The 22,927-nt window shown below is 49.6% G+C and overlaps 1 protein-coding gene across 2 annotated transcripts in view; it reads right to left on the bottom strand.

Moving 5' to 3' along the window:
- Positions 1–152: 152 nt before the first annotated feature.
- The window catches only part of IGSF3 (immunoglobulin superfamily member 3), a 64,875-nt gene continuing 42,100 nt past the window's right edge, over positions 153–22,927 (bottom strand). For both annotated transcript variants that reach the window (XM_066340881.1, XM_066340882.1), the window contains 4 exons: positions 10,099–10,509; positions 8,095–8,502; positions 3,934–4,368; positions 153–3,126 (listed from right to left, as the gene is read on the bottom strand). In XM_066340881.1, coding sequence (XP_066196978.1) covers positions 2,876–3,126; positions 3,934–4,368; positions 8,095–8,502; positions 10,099–10,509 — 1,505 coding nt within the window. In that variant the 3' untranslated portion in view covers positions 153–2,875. The remainder of the gene's footprint in view (positions 3,127–3,933; positions 4,369–8,094; positions 8,503–10,098; positions 10,510–22,927) is intronic.

Raw genomic sequence — 22,927 nt, 5'->3', positions numbered from 1 at the left:
TTATCAATGGTAGGGAGAGAAGTTATTGCATAAAGGAGTAGGGGCAGAGGGAGAGGGTTCCCAAGAGGAGGGCCTCAACACACCTTTATGCTGTGAGTGCACATAAAGGCATAATAAAAGCCCAGATCTGACAAAAACCAGCAGCAATAGGATTCACAATTTCAACACGGTTTACTATAGCTGTCAGGTGTGTTGTATAAAACATGTTTTAGTGCAACATAGTACAAAGTTTTTGCTGGGTTTTTTTTCCACTTTTTTCTTTTTTTAAAAATCCCAAACATTTTTCCACATCATGCATGGACAGGGTCTCTCTCTTCTTGGGTTCATTACAGAAAGTTACAGCAGAGAGAATGATTTGAAAAGCTTTGTGTTAAAACTTCTAACAGGAAGAGTCTGCCTTATAAAAACTGAGAGAAGTTTGAGACTGGGCAACACACTGCCAGAGCAATGGAGAAATGTCACCAGCAAGGTACATTCAGGGACCACCGTGGGAGCCGCTTCCCAGGAAAGCCTGGGCTCTGTGCAGGAACCACAGGGCTGGAAAGAGATGCCGTCCACCCAGTGGGCAGGGCCACGGGGCAGGCCTCCAGGAGAGCCCTGCTCTGGAGCAGACAGGTTGGTGAGGAGGAGCGTGGCTCAGGTGCAGAGTGCAGCTCTCCCAGGAAAGAACTGCTCCCGCTGACATCATTTTCTCTTCTTCCTTAAAGCTGAAGTGAGTTGTGGTTCCTGCCCGGGAGCAGTAAGTACAGGAGATAGTACAGTTAGGGAACAATACCCACTGGCTGCAGCTGCAGCTGTTTGCACCTCGGTTCTTCACTTCCATTCACTTCTCATACCACTCCTCTCTTTGCAGACGTCTTAGCCAGAAAGGGAAGACAAGTGTGCGGGTGTGTGATACATACAGATACAGGAGTGTGATTTTATGCATATGCTGGGGCCATTAAGCAGTTACATCTCGAGGAGGCAGACTTCACAGAGGGACGAGTGAAACTGGGGCTTCCCAGCAGAAGAAGACACCAGTGCTGTTCTGGTGGAGGTGCAGAGGTAGCCAACTTCAAACACCTTAGCACAGGACGATCTGCAGCCATGTGGGTCCTCTCCCAGACAGGAGCAAGGCTTCACGGTGCAGATCTCCTACCTGAAGCTTCACCACCTCTGAAATGTCAAGGCATCAGGGTCTAACTGACTTAGTGCTACAGAGCATCTGCTGAGGTCCCCTCTGCTTCCAGAGAGCAGTCCGACCCTCCGGAGAGGACAACGGCTGTGGGTATGGCACCTCTCACACGTGAGGCGGGGGGGGGGTCTGGTGGCTGCACCCGTCCACCCCTGGTTGGCTTCAGCCACGCTGCAAAAAAAGAAATGGCCAGATTTGCCAGGAAGACATCGAGGAAGACAACAAAAGGCCGTTTTGGCAAACATTTTCTTCCGCCAGACATAACGCTTGCAGGGGGAGGAGGCGGTTTCCTCCACAGGACAGGGCAGGGGTTCTTGGCATCAGGGGTGCAGGAGGTCAGGTGCCCTACGTGGCGAGAGCCCAGGTTTGGTTCATGAGAGCCATATCTTTCACAGAAAGAACAGCATTTCCTGCCACGGCGACTCCTACAAGAGCAGCTGACTTTACCAGGAGGGGGAGCTTATGGAGAAACGGATTCTCTTCCTGAAGTCTCAGAAACAAACAGCAGATGTGCATAAACGCACGGGGAAAATTTCTCTGGGCCAAGAGGACAGGGAAGTCCCCAGGGTGCTGATGTACTGCAGGGCCCTTGCTTTGTCCAGGCTCACACTGGGGAGTAGTGCAGCCACAGGAAAATTTGTGACACATGGTGGTTAACTGCACATCCTCACTACGTGGCATGTTTGCTACTGGGCTCCTTGGCTGAACCATCCAGGGACTGTGAACCTGACCCGTGGAACTCCTCCTTTCCCTCCTTCCTAGAGTCATTACTTTGGTCATGTTGAAGCCTTCAGAGGTTGGATTAAGCCTCCCTTTCCCAAATGACTGGGGCACAGAGGAGATCTGCCTCATCAGAGATGGCAGCATATGGACACCAGGAAGGAGCATGACTCTGGTCAGAGACAATACAAGGACCCTCTTCACTACAACACAGTCAGGGCTTTCAGGTGTCCTTCCTTCTTCCCTTCAGTTCCTTGAGACAAACTGAAGTTTTGTCCTGACCACAAGCATGCTCAATATTCCTTTTCTCCATGATCTGGGAACACTCCCAAAAGGTGAACTGCTCCCTCCTGAGAAAACAAGTAAGATGGAGGCAAGAAGATGCTGAGGCTACAGCCAGTCTTTGAAATGGACCTCTTGATAGACAGCCCAGTTTACCCCTCTGGGGACAGACCTGGCTTGGTCTGTTTTGGAAGAAGGAGAAGCTAGCTCAGTGCACCTTGAGAACAGATCTTCTTCACTGTGGCACTGAATCTGAGAAGGAAAAACAGTCTTTTTTGGAAAACGTAAATATTTACTTCCAAAGAGATCATCCCAGGAGCCAATACCCCTGGAGAACTCCACACTGTGTGGAAGGCAGGGAAAGTCTACAGTTCTTTGAGTGACCAAAAAAGAAATGATAAAAAAGTAACAGCCCAAAAGACAGCAACTGATGTGAATCAGATTAGTCCGAGAGGAACATCCGCTATGTACAGCAAGTGCCTCTGTCCCTTGGAGAGAGGGGCTATATTCCCATAGGTGATGGAAGAAGCCTTGGAACTTCCTGCTCCTGCTGGCTGGGCAGAGCTCAGCCACTGTGTCGGAGCACAGACACTGAAACAAATGAAACAAGAACAACAAACTGCACTGTGCTCCTCAGGGTTCCCGGTGTGTACCTCTGCTTCTCTCCCTCTGTGCGTCCCTACAGGTGTCTCTGCCTCTTTAGTCTATGGTTCCCGGGTGGATGCTGAGGACTGGTGGCTCTAGGCAAGTTGGAGAGTAGTTGAGGTGAGGCTCTTTGATCCACAGCAAGGGAACCCCATTCTTGCCCTCTGAGTTCTTGCTGGAGTTTCGGCTCTTGAACCGCACCAGGAGGATGGTGATGATCAAGATGCCAAAGATGGGGAAGGGGTAGAAGAATACAAAGTAGAAGAGGGCGTCATTGGAGCAGATGACAGACTGCAGCGTGGAGCCTGGAAAGAGATACAGGGTGGTCACATTTCATGGTTTCTCTGTAATCAGGGCATGCAAATTTCCTCAGAAACACAGAAAGCCAGATGCTCATTATTCTATGTCAAAGCAGGAGGTGGGGCTCTGGGAAAAATAACAGTGTTAGAACAGTTAGATACAGTTAGATATAACAGTTGGAAATAACAGAACAGAATAAAAGAATAAAATAACAATTAGAACAGAATAAAGTTGTAACAGGACATGTTTCAGCTTTCTCCCGACAAGAGTTTAATGAGTGATAGAGTCCTCTCTGGTAGAGATCTTATAGTATCTTTTAAAGCTTGTATTCTCTCAGTGGTGCTACACAAAGGTAGCAGCACCTCAGGATCTCTTATCTCCCTTAAGGGCCCACAAAAAGGGCCTCATCACCTCAGTTACCTCTGGGGCCTCTAAACCATGCAAGAGCTTCAAGAGTTCATGTGAGGAGACCCACGTGCCACAGCCTATGCTCTTGTGCAGAGCTAGAGCACTAGCTCCAACTTCCTCCAAAGGGGAGGGTTAAAACCCAGTGGGTGGCAAGGTCTATCCCCACTGATTCCAGACACACCAGATGGTAAATGCTGTGGGTGCAACACCAGTATAGAGCTAGGTGCAGTGTGGATACTCAAGGCAGAGCAAGAGCTGGAAAGAACCACTGAGTTGACTGGAAAAGTATCAGCACCACAGACTTGCCCCAATCCCACTTGCTCCTTGGTCTTTTCCTCTTGCTTGAACCAAAGATGGAGGGGATGCCAGGGCCAGAGCCCCAGACAGTTGTCACCTCTCCTCACCTGCATCCTGCACGTGCACAGCGACCATCCCTGACTCCTCCTCGGCCAGCCGGTACCAGACGCCGTTGGGATCCACCAGCCACTCCTCCACTCGGCACGAGTAGTTTCCTGTGTCAGCACCGCCAGCCTGCAGCACCGTCAGCCGGAAAAGTACCGCTGAGAGCCTCTGGAAGCGCAGGCGGCCCTCCCAGCGACCGGCCTCAGGGCTGAAGATGGCATCAGGGCCCACACTCAGCACCACTTCCCTCTCTTCCTCCTCCTCCTCCTCCCCCTCCTCTGCATGGTTGCCTGCCTCCTTGGCCCGCAGGTTGTACCATGTCACCGCAAAGTGGGACTCTGGGCTGGAACGGGACAGGATGCTGCAGTCCAGTGGGAAGGACTCCTTCTCCTGCACCGTGAGGTTGGTGGTGGCTGTGTCCACCTGCAAGGTGGGATCTGAGATGACAAAAATCAAGAGGTGAGCGCTGAGTATCATCAAAATCATCCTATCTTAACACAAACTGTCATGACTCTGGTGCTGGACACGATCCAGGCAAAATCCAAAGCTTGATGCAGCCTGCCAAGACTCACAGGTTCCTCTGAGGCCAACCCTGCAGGCACAGCATCCTCATCTCACCACGAACCATCTGGAACAGGGTCAAGCAGGCACTGGCTGTAAGCACCATCCTACCCCTGCCCATCCTCACCCCAACTACGGGACGAGAGGAGGAAGCTGCTGCAGCTCATCCAGACAAGCTGTGTGTTAGGATATCAAGGTCTGGTGCATGTGCTGAGAAGCAATGTGCTATTCCTCCCCAGCTACTGCACAAAACATTGCACTTCCTGCTTTTTGTTTCTTTGAGAGTGGTCAAAGGACAGAAGAGAAGAAGACCTTTTCCAGCAGCTTGGGAAGTCATTTAGGTAAGAGGTTCCTCCATGGAGATGGTCTCAACACTGATGCAGCAAGGATGCTCAAAAATTCTTCCTCTCATTTTTTTCCCTCTAGTGCTTGCTGCAAGGCTGAAGAGATGTTTTTACCGGAGACACAGTGGCCAGAACCCACGATGAGTTGATTAAAGGCTGACTTCAAGAGCAATTAACATTTGGTTTAGTCATCTTGCCAAGGAGCACATACTCCAGGGATCACAATCAGTCTGGATCTAAGCTCTCATTTAAAGATTAAAAAGCCATTTCCAAAGTGGGAGCTGGGCAGGAAGGGCAAGTCAATAGCTCACCAAAGACAGAGGCACTTTCTCCTCCAGTGAGGAGAGCTGGGCAAGCCCTCCCTTGTGCAGACCCTGGGTGTCCCTGCAGGAGGGGACTGCTGTCCCTCAGCTCTCATCAGCCACAGGGCTGCTGTGCCCAGTGGGCTTCTCATTACAGCACCTGCCCAACACTTTTTAAATGGTCCTGTGAGGAAAACGTTCATTAAGACCAGAGCTCTTCAGGCCATAAGCAATATGAGTATTTGCAGTTCACATTTTCCCAAAGAAGACGCCTAAGCAGAAACAGGAAATGAGTTAAGTCATGAAATTTTGGGGACTACTGAGGTAAGAAAGGAGAAAGGGAAGGAAATGGCTTGTCAAAAGTAACACAAAGCCTCCCTCACCTTTAGTAGGTCAAGCAGAAAGAGGAGAACTGATATCTGAAGTTGCTGAGAGGTTTTTCCCCCCTTTGCTGATGATTATAGCCCTAACAGATGAGGCTGGAGATCCTCACTAATGAGACATGAATCACAAGCACGATTAGTCATTTTGTTAAGTACTGACTGCTATGAAACAAAAACAAACAACAACAAAGCACTTTCAGAAAAAAAAAAATAAATCCTTGATTAGTGCACTCCCAAACTCCCTCTCTTCTTCCCACTCCACATTCTTCTGCAATTCAAGAGGAGCCTCAGAGATTTTTCCTGCTGTTCATTATCCCCTCCATCAGGGCTGGCAATTATCACACTGGATGGAGGGCTGTACTGATAATCCAGCATGGCACAGGGATTGTCTGGGGAGGTGTCTCTGCTCAAGCCATGTCGGCCAGCAAAACTTCCCAAGCTAAGACGTGGCAGGTAAGAGCTCTGCTGTCCCCTGAGAATGCTCCTCCTCCACAGTACAAATCTCTGCTAGGAATGACCACTAAAATCTTTCCAGAACCTCACGCTTTTGCCAGCTCTGCTGTACAATTATGAGGCTGACATCTTGCTGCAGTGGGCAGGCATGAAGCACTGCAGACCATGCAGAGAGTGACTGCATTAGAAGCTGGAAAGTACTCAGTGAAGGAGCATTGTACTGTTAATTGTCCTACACCCTTTAAGACAGACATTTAATCTTGAGTCATATGCCTCAAAAACTAGGGAATCTGTATTTTCCAAGGTAAACTGCCTTTGCATGTCACCTGTTGTTAAAACAGGCAAAACTTAGCAGAGTACTTGGGGAATCTGCTTTTGAGGGTTCAGGAGTCCATCAGTGCTGGCCAGTCTGAAGAACCACCTTTTGGGAGCACAGGAGCAGGCAACTTCACTGCGTCCTAAGTCAAGCAACACTGGCTGAAGAGCAACTCCTTCTGGAGCTTAAGAGGAGAAATTGTATGCTCTCTGGAAGCAAGGCTCTGCAGGAAGATCACAGAGATGTAGCTCATATATGCAGGGAGAAGACACAAATGTCAAAGCTCAATTAGGGTTGAAATTGGTCAGTATTGTGTCAGCACTTTTTAAAAGCTGTTAATAGCAAGAAGATGACTGAAGAAAATGTTGAACCGATACCTTTGAAGATAGTTACCTATTTAACAGGGATGAAGAAAAAGCAGAGGCATTCAATGTTTTTTTGCCTCAGTCTTTAATAATACTGATAGACCTTGGGCTGCCCAATCCCATGAGTCAGAGGGTCACAAGTGCAAGAACAGTAACTTTTCCATCTGCAGGCTCTGAAATTGTGAAAGATCAGATATATCAGCTGAGTGTCCACAAGTCCAAGAGGCCTGATGGAATTCATCAGTTACAGCAGAACCCTTCCTGAACATCATCCAAGGGCCCTGGGAGTCTGGGGAAGTGCTTTTTGGCTGGAAGCTGGCCAGTATATATTCCAGTTTACAAGAAGGATATGAGGGAAGACCCAGGAAATTACAGACCTGTTAGTCTAACCTCAGTTCCTGAAAAAATTATGGAGAAGATTATCCAAGGTACTACTGAAAGGTATTCAAAGAACAACAATAATCATCAGACACAGCCAACATGGCTTCACAAAGGGGATGTCTGGTTAAATAATTTAATATCCTTGTGCCACCTGCTCTGTCAGTGGATGAAAGGAAGGCAGTGGATGCAGTTTTTCAATTTCAGTAAGGCTTTTCATATTGTCCCTCACAGCATCTTTCCAGCTGTGAAGGGGGATGTTTCATGGTGCACTGAGTGAAGAACTGGCTGAGGGGTAGAGTTCAAAGGGATACAGTGAATGGGGCTACTTCTGGCTGCTACCTGGTCATCAGTGGTGCTCCTCAGGGTTCAGTTTTAGGGCCAGTGCTGTTCAATGTATTTATCAAAGATCTGGATACCGGAGTTGAATGCAACATTAGCAAATCTGCTGACAGTACCAAACTGGGAGGTGCTGCTGACTCTCTTGAGGGGCAAGAATCTAAATAGATTGGAGATCAGGACTTTAATTAATGGAATGGAATTTAACAAGTTGAAATGCCTGTATTTTACACCTAGGTCCAACTAACACCATGTACAAGTAGAACTGGGAGAGAAGCTAGAGAGCAGCCCTGCAGAAAGGGATCTGGGAGTACTGGCTGACAGCAAGCTCACTAAGACTGAGTTGTGTTTCTCCACTGCCCTCTTCTCACCTTGCCCCTGGACCACATACCTGAGAAGCACAGGTAGCTTCTTCCATCCTATTCTCAGTCAAAATGTGAGTAAAATCAGGAGCCTACCGTATTTAACCTGTCAAAAGTGTTGGGGGAAAAAAAAAAAAGTAGATGCAGTGACAAAATGGCAAGCCCATTTACATGTATTTGCAGAATTCGCTCCACACTCTTTCCAGAAAAGCAAGAGTGCAATCAAGAAGACATGGAAAAAGGAATCAGCATGGTCTGTCCTGTGCCTGGACCCACTGTTGCAGATGGAGAGATGGTGATTCATGTTTGCCCAAGAGGGCACAGGGCTGCTCAGGACAGATGGCACCAGATCCCCCTCACCTGGCTGCTTGACTGTGAGGGTGATGAGCCCGGAGATGTCCTCTGCCCGCTTGTACCAGCGGTCACCGGGGTCGAGCAGCCACTCCTCCACACGGCAGCCATAGGCGCCGCTGTCCCGCACGGTGGAGTTCTGGATGGAGAGCAGGAAGAGGCCCGGGGCCGGGCTCTCCAGGTGCAGCCGGCTCCGCAGCTTGCCCAGTGCCGCCAGGTCCCCGTAGTGCAGCGTGCTCTGCCGGCTCAGCCAGGCCACCACCTCCTTCTCGGAGCGGCCCGGCCGCCACACGGACCACTCCACCAGCAGCTGGGATGAGGGGCTGGTCCGGTTGCTCACCAGGCATTCCAGGGTCACCCACTCGTTCTCCAGCACAGTGATGTTTTTGTGGGTCTGGTTGACCTGCAGGCGGTTATCTAAGGGAAAAACCCGTTAGAAATGCAATGTGACCAAGGGCTGCAAGGGTCCTTCGCCTCCCCACAAGCCTTTTCTGCATGGAAATTCCCCACAATCCTGGGGTGTGATGAAAGAAAGTAGAGGAAAAAAATGATGGAGAAAGGAAAGGACAAAAAAAAATAGAGGAGGAGGAGAAAATAAGGCTTGTGGGTTTAGGGTCTTCTGAAAATCTCAGGCTAGCCACCAACAATGACCCATTAGTGCAGGGAATTGGAAACCCACAATCTCCCAGAAGTACTTGTGAGGCCCTAAGTGCACAGAGACCTAACAAAGGGAGATCGCACCTCACTCTTCTCTTGTTTTCCTCCTAGGACGAGGCATTAGCCTGATCACACCTCAAGCAGTAAGCCTCCACTATTGTGGAAAAAGGAAAAAAACAGCAAGGTGGAGAACAGAGAGCTGATTGCAGGGAACCCCCACTGCAAAACAAGAAGTGGCATGAGGGCAAAGTCACACGCAGTGTTTTGCTGCCTTGGGAATGCCCCTGGTTTTTGCTCCACAACTTCATTGATACAGGAGGGTGACTGGAGTCAGCTCTTTTACGCGAAATGACGTGTCCAACTCTCCTAAATCCCTCACAATTCTTTCCAGGGCCAGTCTGGACTTCCCAGGTACTGCTGCTGCATCAAGCAACAAGCGCCGTACTTCCCAGAGAGAGGTGGGCCATGCAAAGGAGGGGGCAGTTCCAGCTCCCTCATCCATGACCACCCCTCAGCCATCTTGGGAGTTTGCAGACAGAAATGAGGAGCTGACATTGGCAGCAAGCCATGGCCTGCTGTGGATCCTGTGGTGTGTGACCAGGCAAAGCTGCACTGGGGACCATATCCAATATCCCTCTTGCACCCTTGTCCACAGAGCTTGTGTCTAGCCAGCCAAATCCAGAGAAAATGCACTAAGCGTCCTACTCCAGCACTGATATCCAACTGCATCCATCCTGCCTGAGGGATTTTATCTTCCAGACACAGGCAGCTGGAGCAAGCAAGGACAAGGCAGGCTTCCTCATGAACTGCCAATGCTCTGGACAGTACTTGCCTCCCTGACTCTCACCTTTGCCCTTTGTCCCAGCTTATGGGGGGGGCTATATTTAGCTCCTCCACCAGCTTATCAGTGTCATCCACTGCCACGGAAACCACCCACAGAGCACGTTTCTCCTTTCCTGGCAGCCAGCTCCCCACTTTATTAAAAGCTATTCCCATCTCATGTGCAAAGGGAAAAGAGACAAGGCTCCCTGCATCTGCCAGGATATAGGCACAGAGTAAATTAAACTGCGTGCAAGACAAAAAACCGCCTTCCCAGACAGGCACACAGGGGTCCTGTCTCAGTAAGTCTTGCTACATGATGCTCTCAAGGATAATGAAACCTGGCTTGATGCAGTGGCCCTATAGACTTTCATGTGGGGACACTGAAAGGCACACAAGCTCAGCCTAGAGGGACAAGAGTGACATCAAAGGAGGGAAAACCCTCCTCCCACACAGAGATGTGCAGGCACGAGGACGCAAGGACAGGGTGGCAATCTCACAGGCCGTGCACAGGAGCCAATGCCAAGACTACCCCACCTGGCTGCTTGACGGTGACCTCGGTGCGCCCTGACACCTCCTCTGCCAGCTTGTACCAGGCGTGGTTGGGGCTGAGCAGCCACTCCTCCACGTGGCAGTAGTAGCTGCCGCTGTCCCGCACCTCGGCCCGCTGCACCGTCAGGCTGAAGAGCCCACCCGAGGCCGAGCGCTCGAACTGCAGCCGGCCCCGCAGCCCCTCCTCCTCCGCGTAGGTGCCGTACTCGAAGGCTGAGCTGTGCGTCGTCTTCAGGATGAGCTTTCCATCAGCATCCGAGGGCTTGTGCACGTACCACAGCACGGCGAAGTGGGAGTCGGGGCTGGTCTGGGATTTCACCGAGCAGTTCAGGGGGATGGGCCGGTTCTCCACCAGAGTGATGCTCCGCTTCGACTTGCTCACCTGTAGCTTGGTCACTGTGAGGGGGGAATGGAGAAGGATGAAGAGAGGTGGGTCATTAACACAGGAAAGAAACTCACATGATTCAGGGTGGACCAGAAAATTCCCTCTTGCTTGCGTCCCACTGGCCTTTAAGACATTTAGATACTCTACCAAATCTTTCCTTTCAACCTCTGTCTACTCCTGGATCCTCCCACTGTGTCCCTCAGCAAGAGAGGCAACTTTTTTCACAGCCTGACCTTTAAAAGACTCCTTTTAATTCATAGTGGTATAAGGCACCAGACTTATTAAGAAGACTACGCCCAAACTGAGTGGTTGTTCTCATGGTGAAATCATACCACTTACACCTCAGTTGACCAGTTTCAGAGAAAACCACTTCTGAGAAAGTGAATTAAATGAGACCCCACTGCTGTCACATGCCAGCCATCTCAGTGAGATGTATTCCACAGACACGCAATAGCTAGGGGAGGAAGTGCAGGCACAAGTGGAAAATGAGAAAGAGCACCAGACTGGAAGGGATCAGCAAGGGAGCAATCTCTGCTCCCACAGCCAGGAGATCAGGCTAGAAATCCACCACAAACTACACAGCCTAGGACAAACCACAAGCCCATCACCTCTCTTGGCTTCCCAAGCACAAGTGCAGCTCTAAGCAGTCCCGTGGTGATGATACAGCAGAATCATTAGGTCAACTTCCTGTAAGGAGAGACAGAGATTCCCAATTCCTCTCTCCCTGTACAATTGCAAGACAGAGCCTCCGCTGCAGTGTGTGCTGTCACACAAGCCAGGACATTCCTGTCGGCAGGGGAGGACACAAGGTGCCCTCCTGTGACGCTTGTGCTGGGTGTGCCCTGGAGCCCCTGCCAGCTGCAGATGGGGAGAAGGGCAGCTCCTCCACTCCTCCCAGCAGCTCTGCCACCATGGCCTTCCCCTCCTTCACCTCTCCTCACGCAGCTGCTCCCCTCTGAGAGGGGGAATGCTGCCTTCATGCTGACAAGGTGCAAATCTCTGAAATAGAACTTGGAGACTGCACGGGTACAAGTGGCACGACAAAGTGTGGCACCACAGGCATGAACAACTGAAGGCTGCCAGGGGACCTGTGCCCATCCACACCCTGGAAACACATCCCACGCATCCTGTGTTTGTGAGGAAGCAATGTTGTCTTCTCTCTCTCACCAAGGCACGGGCTCCCTGCTTTGCAACGTGCTTTGCTTCCAGCTTCCCTTGGGCACCAGGGCCTCGGATGCCTGCCGGCACAAGTGATGAGTGACGGTGCCCAGGGAGAGGATGGGCACAAACAACTTCAAATGGGAGGAACTCCCACCACAGCAATGCTTTCTGCACTATCACCATCCGAGATAGGCATCCTGGTATCGCATCAGACATTCCCCTGGAGCCTGGACTGCTGCCCGTGGCTTTAATCCAGTATGCTAATAAAGAACTCCATGGCTGCGGTATGGCATGCAGGCACTGGAGGGAAGCAAAGGAGGGAAACTGTCCTTGTTTTTCCTCCCTAGGGACTTCAACCTAATGGAAAGAGTCAGTGTCACTCTCTTGTATTTCTGCCATACCCCAGACACATTCCTTCCCCTTTGTTTCACTTCAGGACAACAGCCTTAGCCACCACACCCACCCTCATCCCACCTTTTTGGCTCAGAACTGGTTAAAAACAGTTATTTTGAGCATTAATCAATCTTCCAAGTCCCTAGGAGATGAACCAATAAAGGAGAAGGTGGTTCTCAGCAGTTTCCTTTCTCCCCCAGCCCCCTTTCCAAACAGTTTATTTTTAATTGGTACTGGATTATTTTCTGCAACCGTTACTACGGAAACCTTTGTTACTATAGCAACTGTGTATGTTAAGTCAGTAGCCCTATATCTATTAAAATGCAGTATATACACACGCTACGTGTGGTGGGTTGCTCAATATCAACACACACACACACACACACACACAGACAAAGCCTGGGTACACACAGACCAGAGCTGCTGAGAGGCAAGCACCCCTCTCGGTGCTCTTCCCACATTCTTCCTACATTGAGGCACCTCTAGGAGATGAAAATGAGGATGGCTGACACGGAGTAATTTTCATCTTAGTGTTTGGGACAACAGACCTGCACCGTGTACATGTCAGATGCATTCCACTGAAGCAGTGAGGTCTTGTTCCCAGACCATAATCACAGTAATTGTCACTGTGTACAAACAGCATGGACCCCTGAGGTCATCCAGGGACTCTTGGATGGTCTCTCAGCAGCTTTCCCTGCTCCCATGCAACCTTTGGGAAGAAAGCTTTTTGAGAGTAATGGGGAAGCAATCTTATTAACTCTGGCAAAAATGAGACCTTAAATTTCACACACACCCCCCATCCTTCCAAGCCATCCTTGGCAGCCACTGCAGCCAGCAGTCAGGAATTTGCCCACATTTGCGCTGTCTCCAAGATATTGATGAGGTAGTGCTTCTACAGCTGCTACCAGTTGGAGCAGCAAGCCCTGGCAGGGAATCACAGGTCCTCCCTTTGCCAGACTGCACTCTTGCAGAGGTTTATAACACTGTGCACCAAGTTTCCTCTAGATTAGAGGTATCAGTGATTGGTAATGACATCCCTGCCAATGCACTTTTCATCAAACATGAATTATTTTCCTAAGGGAGGCACACCACAAAAGATGCAAGTGCAGGTTCTGTTTCCCTCCCACAAAATTAGAGAGGACATTCTCAGTCTTTTCCAATTCTGTGAATGCCAAATGCTTCCACGTCCTGCTGCTGGTTCTTGCATAGTATACAGGCATCCAACTCTTCTTCACTGCCTTTTGCAGATCCTGTAGTAATGATTGAAGGCTTTTATGGACCACAGGGTGGTACCTGCTGAGCAGGAAATGCTGTGGCACACAGGTTACCTTGGGGCAGCTTCACTCTCAGGCTGGTTTGCTTGACAATGCAGGGGAGAGATCCTGGTTAAGACATAGGAAGTTTTGTGGAGTAACTCACACTTCTGCTCTCCCATGGGGCTGAACATCAGCCATTGTTCACAGATATGCAAACAAATCCACAAAGCTCATTTTGCATTTGGGAAGAATTATTTAAAAAGGGGAAAACAGATAATATTGAAATTGGTGGTCCAGGGTAATGGGAATGGTATAGTACAATGCCAGAGAGCCCATCCATCTCTTCCCATTCTGCTGGTAAGCCTATTCCAGTGCAAAATTAAGTCTCTCCATGCCACATGCAGCTTGCCAGGTCATGTTTAAAGATGCTGCCATGACATGGAAATGGTTGTAGCTGCTGGTGCACAAGTGAGGTTGCAAGAAGTCTGACACCCCAGGCATAGAGCCAGTGAAACCTCACCCTACTGACAAGGGGGAAACTCCCTTTCCTGGCTTGAGGATTTGCCTGGGCAAAGAGCCAGGAAAGGGCTTGGCCTTCAAATGCAGAGTTGATCTGGTGTGCCTCAGGGGCTGGGGTTTCAGTGAGGTGGGGCAGGGCTGCTTCAGCCCAGTGTCAGACAGCAGAGGTGGTGGGTGCAGTGATGTGAACAGACACAGTTACCTGGCATTTTCTGCTGCGCTGTCAAGGGGCTGATGTTCTCTTAACAGCCTCCCGAACATCTGCTCTGTGAGAGGAACAGGTGCCTCTGTCTAGGTAAAGTTATCGTGCATATCATCTGCAAACCATAATCCTGTTGCCACAATGTCTCCTGGCTCCCTGGAGAGTGCCAGTAAAGAGGATATTGTACCTTAATGTACTGTAATTTGCCCTACATACGCTATTAAGGCTTTCAATTTACACTGGCAACAAGTCATGGTTAGAACCTTCTTAGTTTTTTTTTTTAATCATTATCTCAAGATGCCTGTGGCAGCTTCTGGTCCTCAAAACTTGCACCTCTGGCTGGGAGCTCAGGTCAGACACACCTTACAACCACAGCAGGCTACTACACAGCCTGGTATGTAATAGGGGTTTTCTCCACACCATCAAGCAGGCAATCAGCCTCCTCAAGCTGAGCATGTGGTAAGCACAGTTATACCAATATCTGGGGGAAGGGAGAGCAGTCATCAGAGGAGGAAGACAGAGACAGTGATGTGATTCATGGCTTTTCTGCTGACTTGCTGTCTCTTGGCTCCCTCCCCTCTGTTTCCTAATCATCAAGCTGGGGTTACAACACTTACCTTTAGCAAAGCACTTTGCAACTTGTACGTAAAAATGCTGTGATAAGAAGATGTTCCTTCTCAAACACCTTAGATCATTTTGCCTTGCAGGCAGCAAGAAAACACAACAGCAAGAGTTCACTTCCCACCTGGAAGCCACTATTACCAAGTCCTGGACCTGGGAGCCACTATTACCAAGTCCTGGGAACGGCAAATGTTTAATTGCAGCTGAAGATACCATTTCCCCTAAACAGGAAACGGTTTTGTTTTCCCCCCCAAAACCCCAGAATGCTGCCCCTGCAGCAAAGGACGAGGGGGCCATCCGCTGGGGAAGGAGCCAGCTCTGCATGAACCAGGAGCTGTGGCACAGAAGGGTAGGCAGGAGGATGGTCACCACCATCCCAGAGAGTCCCCAGAAAGCCCTGTCACCACAGCAGGGAGGTAGTGTCCCACTTTAGAGGCTGCTGCTCGCTAGGGAGAGCTCCTCCAGAGAACACTTTTGCTTCCAAAGAACTGATGAAATGTTGCAAAAAGTTTTCTGGGAGAATGTCCTACTTTTAAAAGCCTCCACCGAGATTTCACTGTGCTGAGGTGTGTGTGCAGGGGGAGCAGAAACGAGGCCAGCCCAACCTGAGCCCAGCCCTGGTTTAACACCACACAAGTGGGTTTAGAAGGTCGATCAGGAGAGATTCTTTTCCAGGAACACAGCCCCATGTAACTTCCTGCAAGGAACCCCTCTCTCCCCAGCACGCTCAGCATACAACCCTGAAGGGCACTGGCCAGGCCTTTGGCACAAACTCAGCCATTCCCTCAGCCTGTGGTCACAACCCAGAGGTGCTTCATCATTTCCCTCACTAGCGCCCGAAAAGCACTCGGTGCCTGAATTCTTCCCTGAGGATGTCTGCCTGGGATTCAAGAGAATGTGTGCAGGTTACTGCCACAGGCTTAGACTTGTACTAACATTCAGACCTCTGCCAGCTCTTCTCCCTTCCACAAAGCAGGGCTCCGGAGCCTCCTCCACCTCCCCAGACACTGCAAGGACTCCTGCTTTAATGACTGAACGGAGTCAAGCGAGTACACGCCAGCCTACTGATTCAGCATGGAGAGAGCTGGGTGACTCACGTTTATTAGGTTAGTTGAAAGCAAACCAACGTTCAGAAGGGAAAGATGTGCAAGCCCTTTTGGAGAGGAGGCATCAGAAGAAAGGCATTTGCAGAAGGGAAGAAAACAAGACACTCCTAGGAGGACTGTGCTCATTAAGCTTAACCACAGCATAGAAATCACAGCAAAGTAAAGACAAAGGCTTCCTGCACCGGGGCAACCTCCCCAGAGAGGGCAGGAACATGGCAGCACAGCTCCCGACTACTAAAGCTATTCTCTTTTAACTGAACACAATTCCTCCTGAAACTGGATTAGTGAGGTTGCAAATTGCATTAGCCAACATGGGAGGCTGCTGGTGCAACAGGAGCAGCAGAAAGGGAAATAGCATTAGACTTTGCTTGCCATTATTACTGCCATTATTAACTTGTCACTTTACTGTAGTGTTCCTATAACAATGAATTATTGCCTGCAAACAGGCTGACATGATTGAATTACTGGGAGAGCAGCTCTGTGAGAAAGAAAGACAGCGTTAACCCTTTCCTGAGGAAGGCTCAGCTTCAGCCCCCTCCCATGTGGTCAGACAAAAGAGCTGAGGCTGTGACTCTGAACACCACCAAGTGACCTGCATTTCAACACTTTCTCCAAGTTGCTGCAAAGTCCACAGCCCAGCAGGCAGCCCAGACACTCCCCAAGCCTCACAGCTGCTGCTGCAGCAAGACCAGCTGGGTCTTTAAGTACTTGTGCATATCCATGCTGACCAGCACCCATCCAACAGCCCTGTCCAGCACTCAGCCCCAAGCACAGGCACAGGACTGAAAGAAACTGTGCTACTGCAGCATGGGGAGTGGAGTTTGATGCTTTCAAAATGCTGCTGTGGCAAAGCAGAACAGGCACCTCTCCTCAAACCCTATGGTGGATCCGCTTCCTCATCCGCACCCTCACCTGCTCCAGCCCCAAGAAGTTTGATAACCCCAAAGTACCTGCAAGTGGCCCCATGCCCTGTCCCTCCCCAAAAGCAGCACAGTCAGACTGCACCAAACACTGGAGTCAAGTCCATCTCTGCATGTGAAGACAAGGACATCTGCTTGGCTAGGGAACAGCCTGGGATTACCAGTCGTGCTGCAGCCTGTGGAGCACCTAACAAACTAGCAGGTAACCAAGTGGGGCCTTGGGCAAGAATGCATGTGTGACCCAGAAAGGCTCTCTAAAGCCCAGAAGCCATACATCTGCCAGCACATGCAGAACAGGCAAGGTTGGAAAAAGCTGGGAAGCTCACAGCCTCCCAGGTCCAGCTAAGGCACAAACCACCAGCTGGGATATCCACTGGCCTGGAAAAAACATGACTTTCCCCAAGAAACAGAAACCATGTCACTGTAAAGAACAGCAAGAAACAAATATACCCCAAAGCAAAATGCCACACAAACCTAAAACCAGAAACTTTCCTGCAGAATCCTGAAATGCACATAAAAGTTCTGCATGAGAGAGAGGAGGGGAGGGAGGAATAAGAGATTCCCAGCATGAGTTGTGCCTGCTGTCAGAAAACAATATACGGCTCACTGATCACTTGTAAATTAAAATATGGAGATAGGATCACTGGAAGATAAATTCAGTACCAAGCTACAGCCACTGAGGATAAAGAAAGAAAAAAATAACATACCAAGATATTTAATCAACTCCTCATCAGAAAGAGTTCAAACAAAGGAGTGCTCTGTCAATTAGGAAAAAAAAGTAATTAAATGCACCCGAAGAGCAAGTTGTAACACACACAGCAGCACCACACACCGACTCCCATGCCGTGCTGGAGGCTGGATTTCCTGAAATATTTTTCCCCTCACAAAAAAACTTGACAGTTTTGTGCAGCTGCACGCTCAGAACACCAAGTCCACCACACGCTGTAGCGCACGGCTGACTTTCACACATGCTGTGTCTGACTTGAGCATTTTAAGCAGCTCCTGCTGAAAAACTGAGTGCTGGGCCAACAGAGATGAGCTGCTTAGGGTGGTGTGAAATATCATTTTCTTGCCATCTAGAGAGCAAGCTCTCCAGACAGATCTCAGGCAGGATGGGGAGATCTTTTGGATACTGCCCAACTGCCCAAACCAGCCCTGCCAGTGTCACATTCAGCTCTCTATGCAAAGAGAAGTCCCCTGAGAAGGACCCAGCTGAACCCATCCAAGCACTAGCTCACTCCACTCTCCTTTAACTGATCCTTTCCACTGGGCTAGCTTTCTGCAGCTGTACTACTCCGAGCTGGTGCACAGCAGGACCTGTGCCAGCACAAGGAATGGGACAGGGCTATGCAGCCAGCAGCACACATCAGGGATGAGGATCACCTCCCTCTGTGCAGCCAAGAGCCAGATCAGCTGCAGGAGTTCATTTCCCACCTGGGAGCCACTATTACCAAGTCCTGGGAATGGCAATGTTTAATTGCAGCTGAAGATACTGTTTCCCCAAAACTGAACACTCATGGATGATGCTGCTTCCACAACTAGTGAGTACAACTACTGCGGGAAGAACAACCAAGTGAAATGAGCCATCTGTCATTTCTTAAGGAATTGTATTCTTGCACTTCTTAAGGAGTGAGGACATATTTCAGCATAATGGGCTACAGATCCATCATCATCTGCACTCCCTGCTTCTCTGTTAATTGGGACAAGAAAACTATATTAATTTTCTTTAGCAGCATCCCAAATGCCTACTTAAGAAAGTAAGATGTCTCTGAGAGAAAACGTCTATGTATACATACATATGTTAAAGCAAAAGACCCTGAGTCACAGGTTCAGCATGTTTGAGCCATTTTGCTGTAAGGAAGCAGATCTCAGGTTCAGTGAACCCAGGAATTCAGTCTTTGACCAATGTCAGAACATGCAATTTCTTATGCCAGGAGAATCATTCCTCAGGATACAGAACACAGAAAAACGGTGCAGGTCCCATGCACAGAAATGGACTACCAAAGGTGCTGCTTGGGCACATTGGGAGGGACCCTGGGCTGGGCGCTGCTCTGACTGGAGGGCTGAGAATGCAGCAAGAGAAATACTGTGCTGCTGCAGCACTGAGCCTGCTGGCCCCAAGGCCACTCACCTCTTGGAGAGCTGAGGCTCCATGCAGAGACTGGGACAGGAGAAGGGTGGGCAACACCTGGCTGCAAAGCTGCTCGTCACCAGTCTCCCTCTCCTTCAAGGGCTGCCCCTGCTGACTCTGCTCTTGAAATCTTCAAGGACAAGAGGAGGTACAAAGCCTTAGAACTGGACACCATCTAAGTACTGCTCACTGCAGAGTATTTTAAGTCCAAGGAGAGCAAACAGGGAATCGATGAGAAGTAAAGAGTGTGGAGAGAGAGAAGCTGTTCAAGACAACATCAAAGAAGGTGCATGTGCACAGACTGCAAACAGGCTGACACCATGGTTTTGTATACGCTGCAAAGAGGAGTGGAAAACTGCTCAGGCAATATCAAAGAGAGAAAGTAGATAGCACTTTGAAATGGAAGTGAAAAAATTGGACCTAAAAGGTAACCATGGAGAGAGCTAATTTGAAGAGAGCAGCATATCCTGGATATGAACTAGGTCTCCTGGCATTGTCAATTTTGTTGGGGGGCTGAAAATAAAGATTGCCTGCACTAAGATCAGCGGGTACACACAGAGCAGGCTGAGTCAGGTCAAGGTCCCATTAGGTGCAAGAATGCATTCCCACACTCTTCACCTGTGTGAAATGCATCCAAGATGCTTAATTCATTTAAAGTTCAACTTCTCAGGTCACACCCCTGGGTGCATTTTCCAGGCTGGAGATCCAAGAGAATCCTTGAACATAACTGACTGCAATCAGCTCAACACACCTGGCTCTTACAGAAGGTTCTCACAGGCAAACCTGCAGAGAAGCCAAGCAGCACTGCTCCCAGAAGGAAAACCAAATGCAGGGAGAGGTGAATCACAGCTCTGACCCCACCAGGCCACTGTCATCATCCCTTATACAGCATCAGGAAAGCAGCAGCACATCCAGCACAAGCTCCATGCCCTGCTGCTTACACCCAGGAGGACAGGGATGTTTGGAGGAGGGAGTGATGGTGAAGCGTGGAGAAAAAGCATTCTGGGGTGCTGGCCTGGGATAAATAATTGGGCCAAGGAGGTGGCAGCAAGTCTAAATGGGGAATCTGTCCCAGAGGACCTGTCAAGAGAACTCCCCAGGGTAAATGGGCAGGAATAGGAGACTACCTGGGGGACAAGGTAGGAGAATCAACCCTGCCTCTGCTATCTGCAGAAGAAAAAGGGCTCTAAGATGGGTCACTAATGGAGGCCTATGCAAGGGGACAGCTCTGGGTCATCAGACACTGAGCCCCTTTATTTCATGTGTTCAGTGTACTGGAAGAAAGGAGCAGCAGCTCTGAGGAAGAACAGCAGGTCTTGCCCCACTGGCAGTGAAGGGAAAGCAGCAAGTCCCCGAACACATGAGGAAGAGGAGACTGCTCTGTGCCACAGCCGCTGCTGCTGAGGAACAGACTACTCTCTTTTGAGCTCTTCTCAAACTCCTTCTTCATTTAAGCAGGAGTACAACCATTTGCCAGATGGAGCAGGCAGCTGTAAAGCAGGAAAGCAATGCTGTTCTGCAGAGCAAAACCATTCTGGGATCAAGCAAGCAGCAAACTTCAGCCTTCACTTCTGTAAGGAAGTTTCCAGCTCATTAACTTTCCGTGCTTAACTTTATTGCTGGATGCTGCCAGAAGCAAGAAGTGTCAGGTTAAAGTAGAGACTTTGTGGCCTTTGGAAACACTTGTCTGAGCCTCCACTCAAGAGTCTGGTCAGCATCCCACTGGCCACCTGTAGTAAGAAAGGCATCTTTCACATTCATCCATGAGAGGATTCCTTGAACACTGAAATTACTAATAATTACTAAGAGGAGATGAAATAAAGGCATTAACAGTAATATCTGATTTAAGGGAAGCTTCTCACTATATTCCACAAATGTTTTGGCAATTAATTATTTGAAAATCAGTCCTCTCCCAACATTAAGTGTGGTATAGCAGCCTCCTTTTCCAGTTCTCCTCTGTCTCGTGCCCTCCTCATCTTCCCAGCATCCTCAGTCTGCACAGTCACAACCATCCGCTGCTTGGCTGCTCAGTAAGCCTTCAGGGAGAAAGAGGAGCACGAGACTGAATAGTCTCTCTGTGGCTGTCACGGATAGGGCTTGGACAAAGAGGTAAGAGTCCTTCATTATCCACTCAGATTTCTCTGGCCATTGCTAGCCCAATACAGCCACTCTGGTTTCCTGTGGAGAGCAGAGAAGTAGCAGAGGGTTCTGCACCCACTTGAATGCAGGGCTTCAGGGAGAGCACAGCTCTGGCTTGCCCCACTCCCAAAGTAAGGTTCAGGAAAAAGCCACCTCCAGCTCCTCCAAGGCCAGCTTGATGAGCCTCCACCCTCCCCCCTCCATGATGGTTTCAACTTGACAGCTCCTAATAAACCAAACTTTAAGAACTGGCCCCTGGAGAGCCTCTGCAAGCTAATTAATGCTCTAATGAAGAGCATGACTACCTTGTTTGCTTGATGGCTCCCAGGTCAATCAATCTGTAGACTGGCTTGAAAAAGGCAGCAAAGAGCCCAGCACCCCTAGCATCTGCTCAGTTATCATCCTCTGCCATCCCTCCTCCCATGTTCATCACTGTCAGAAATCCAGCAGCAAGAGGACAGATTTATAGAGGCAACTGCAGCTTCTCTCTAAGTGCCCGATCCAGAATTAGTCACAAAGGAACAGGACAAGGGACAACGCAAGGATGGAGGGGTGGGGAGGTGCATGAGTATGAAAGGGGTGAGAAGCTGCTCTGAGGGTGGGGATGTTATGTGAAAGCCCTGCTATTTTATTCTGCTGTTGCCAGATACACTCTCAGTGCTCAGACCCCAGAACTTTGCCAAATCGCCCCCTCATTTGTGCTGCAGGTGAATGGTAAGTGCAGTAACACACACAATGACAACGGCAATTTAATACACCAGCACAAATCTGCTCCAAGCCTTCTTGCCAAGAGAGAGCACTCTGCAGACACCCAAGCCTGCCCAGATTACAGCACAGCCCCCGTCATGCACTGTCTGCTGCCTTTGTCTGAGTCCTGCAGACCACATGGACACGCACTGCTCCCAGACAGCACCTGCTGTCTCAGTGCTCCGTATCTGGACACCTGGCAGGGAGAAGTGAGATCCAAGGAGGAGACGGGAACAGAGCCTGCCTGACAGTCTTGGGTCTTCACCTTGACCTGTCTGAACCTATCTACTACCTTCCCCCCTCAGGCAGGACCAGAGCCCAAGCGCTGTTTCCTCTCCATGTTGTGCGAGGAAAGGGGCAGGGAACAGTGAGGTCAGCTGGCATCTCAGTGTGAGCCCTGAGAGCTCAGCCTGAATCCAAATGCTTCCAGAGTCACTTGGATTCAGAAGGAACCACCTGCTTCCCCTAAAAGGTACCTCTGCTTCCCCTAAAACCCAAGAGAACTCCAAGTGCCAGGGAATCACCGCACATGTCCTCTCCGATAGGACACAGCTAATCGTGATGGATCTCTCACATACCAGCCCACTAAGCCTTGCACGCTGGATGCATGCTCTGAGGAGTCCTTCTTTTCTTCCATCCCTGCTTGTGAGCCATAAAACCTCAAACATTATGCAGGGCTCATTGAACTGACAACTAAGATTTATTTTGCAGTTGTTTGCTGGGCAGCTGGGAGACAGGGAGAGGTAAAACCCATGCAGACCTGGACAACTTTTTCTGTTAAGGCTTGAGGGTTACTGCTCCAGTAAAGAACAACAGGCTGTCAGAGCATGGTTTAACTGAGCTGCCTGCCATCCTGAGCTGTGACACACAGGCTCTCTTCTGGAAGCTGTTATCAAGGATTTCTCTTTTCCTTTCTGTCTCACACACAGATATGCATGCACAGGGCTGTGAAGAAGCATGTTACTCCAGGGACCACATCCATTCAACACTGTTTCCTAGGGAAGTAAGTTAAAATGATGAACATCACCAACTGAACTTGCAAGCAGTAAAACATGTATTACAAGGCAGCATAATCAAGATAAATGGAGAAGATTAACCTGGAGATGAGGGCAGCAAGGGAGAGAGAGAGGGAAGGAAAATGATGGAGAGCTCATGAGGTGGCTGGAGCTCACAGCATCCCCTGAGTTGTCTGAAGACAGGGCTGGGGAAGGTGGAGGGAGTATGAAGAGGGATA

Source organism: Sylvia atricapilla, chromosome 2, assembly GCF_009819655.1.
Source record: "Sylvia atricapilla isolate bSylAtr1 chromosome 2, bSylAtr1.pri, whole genome shotgun sequence".
In the NCBI taxonomy this organism is placed as follows: Eukaryota; Metazoa; Chordata; class Aves; order Passeriformes; family Sylviidae; genus Sylvia; species Sylvia atricapilla.
The sequence above is the reverse complement of the archived record's forward strand: the minus strand, read 5'-3'. Positions and strand labels throughout refer to the sequence as shown.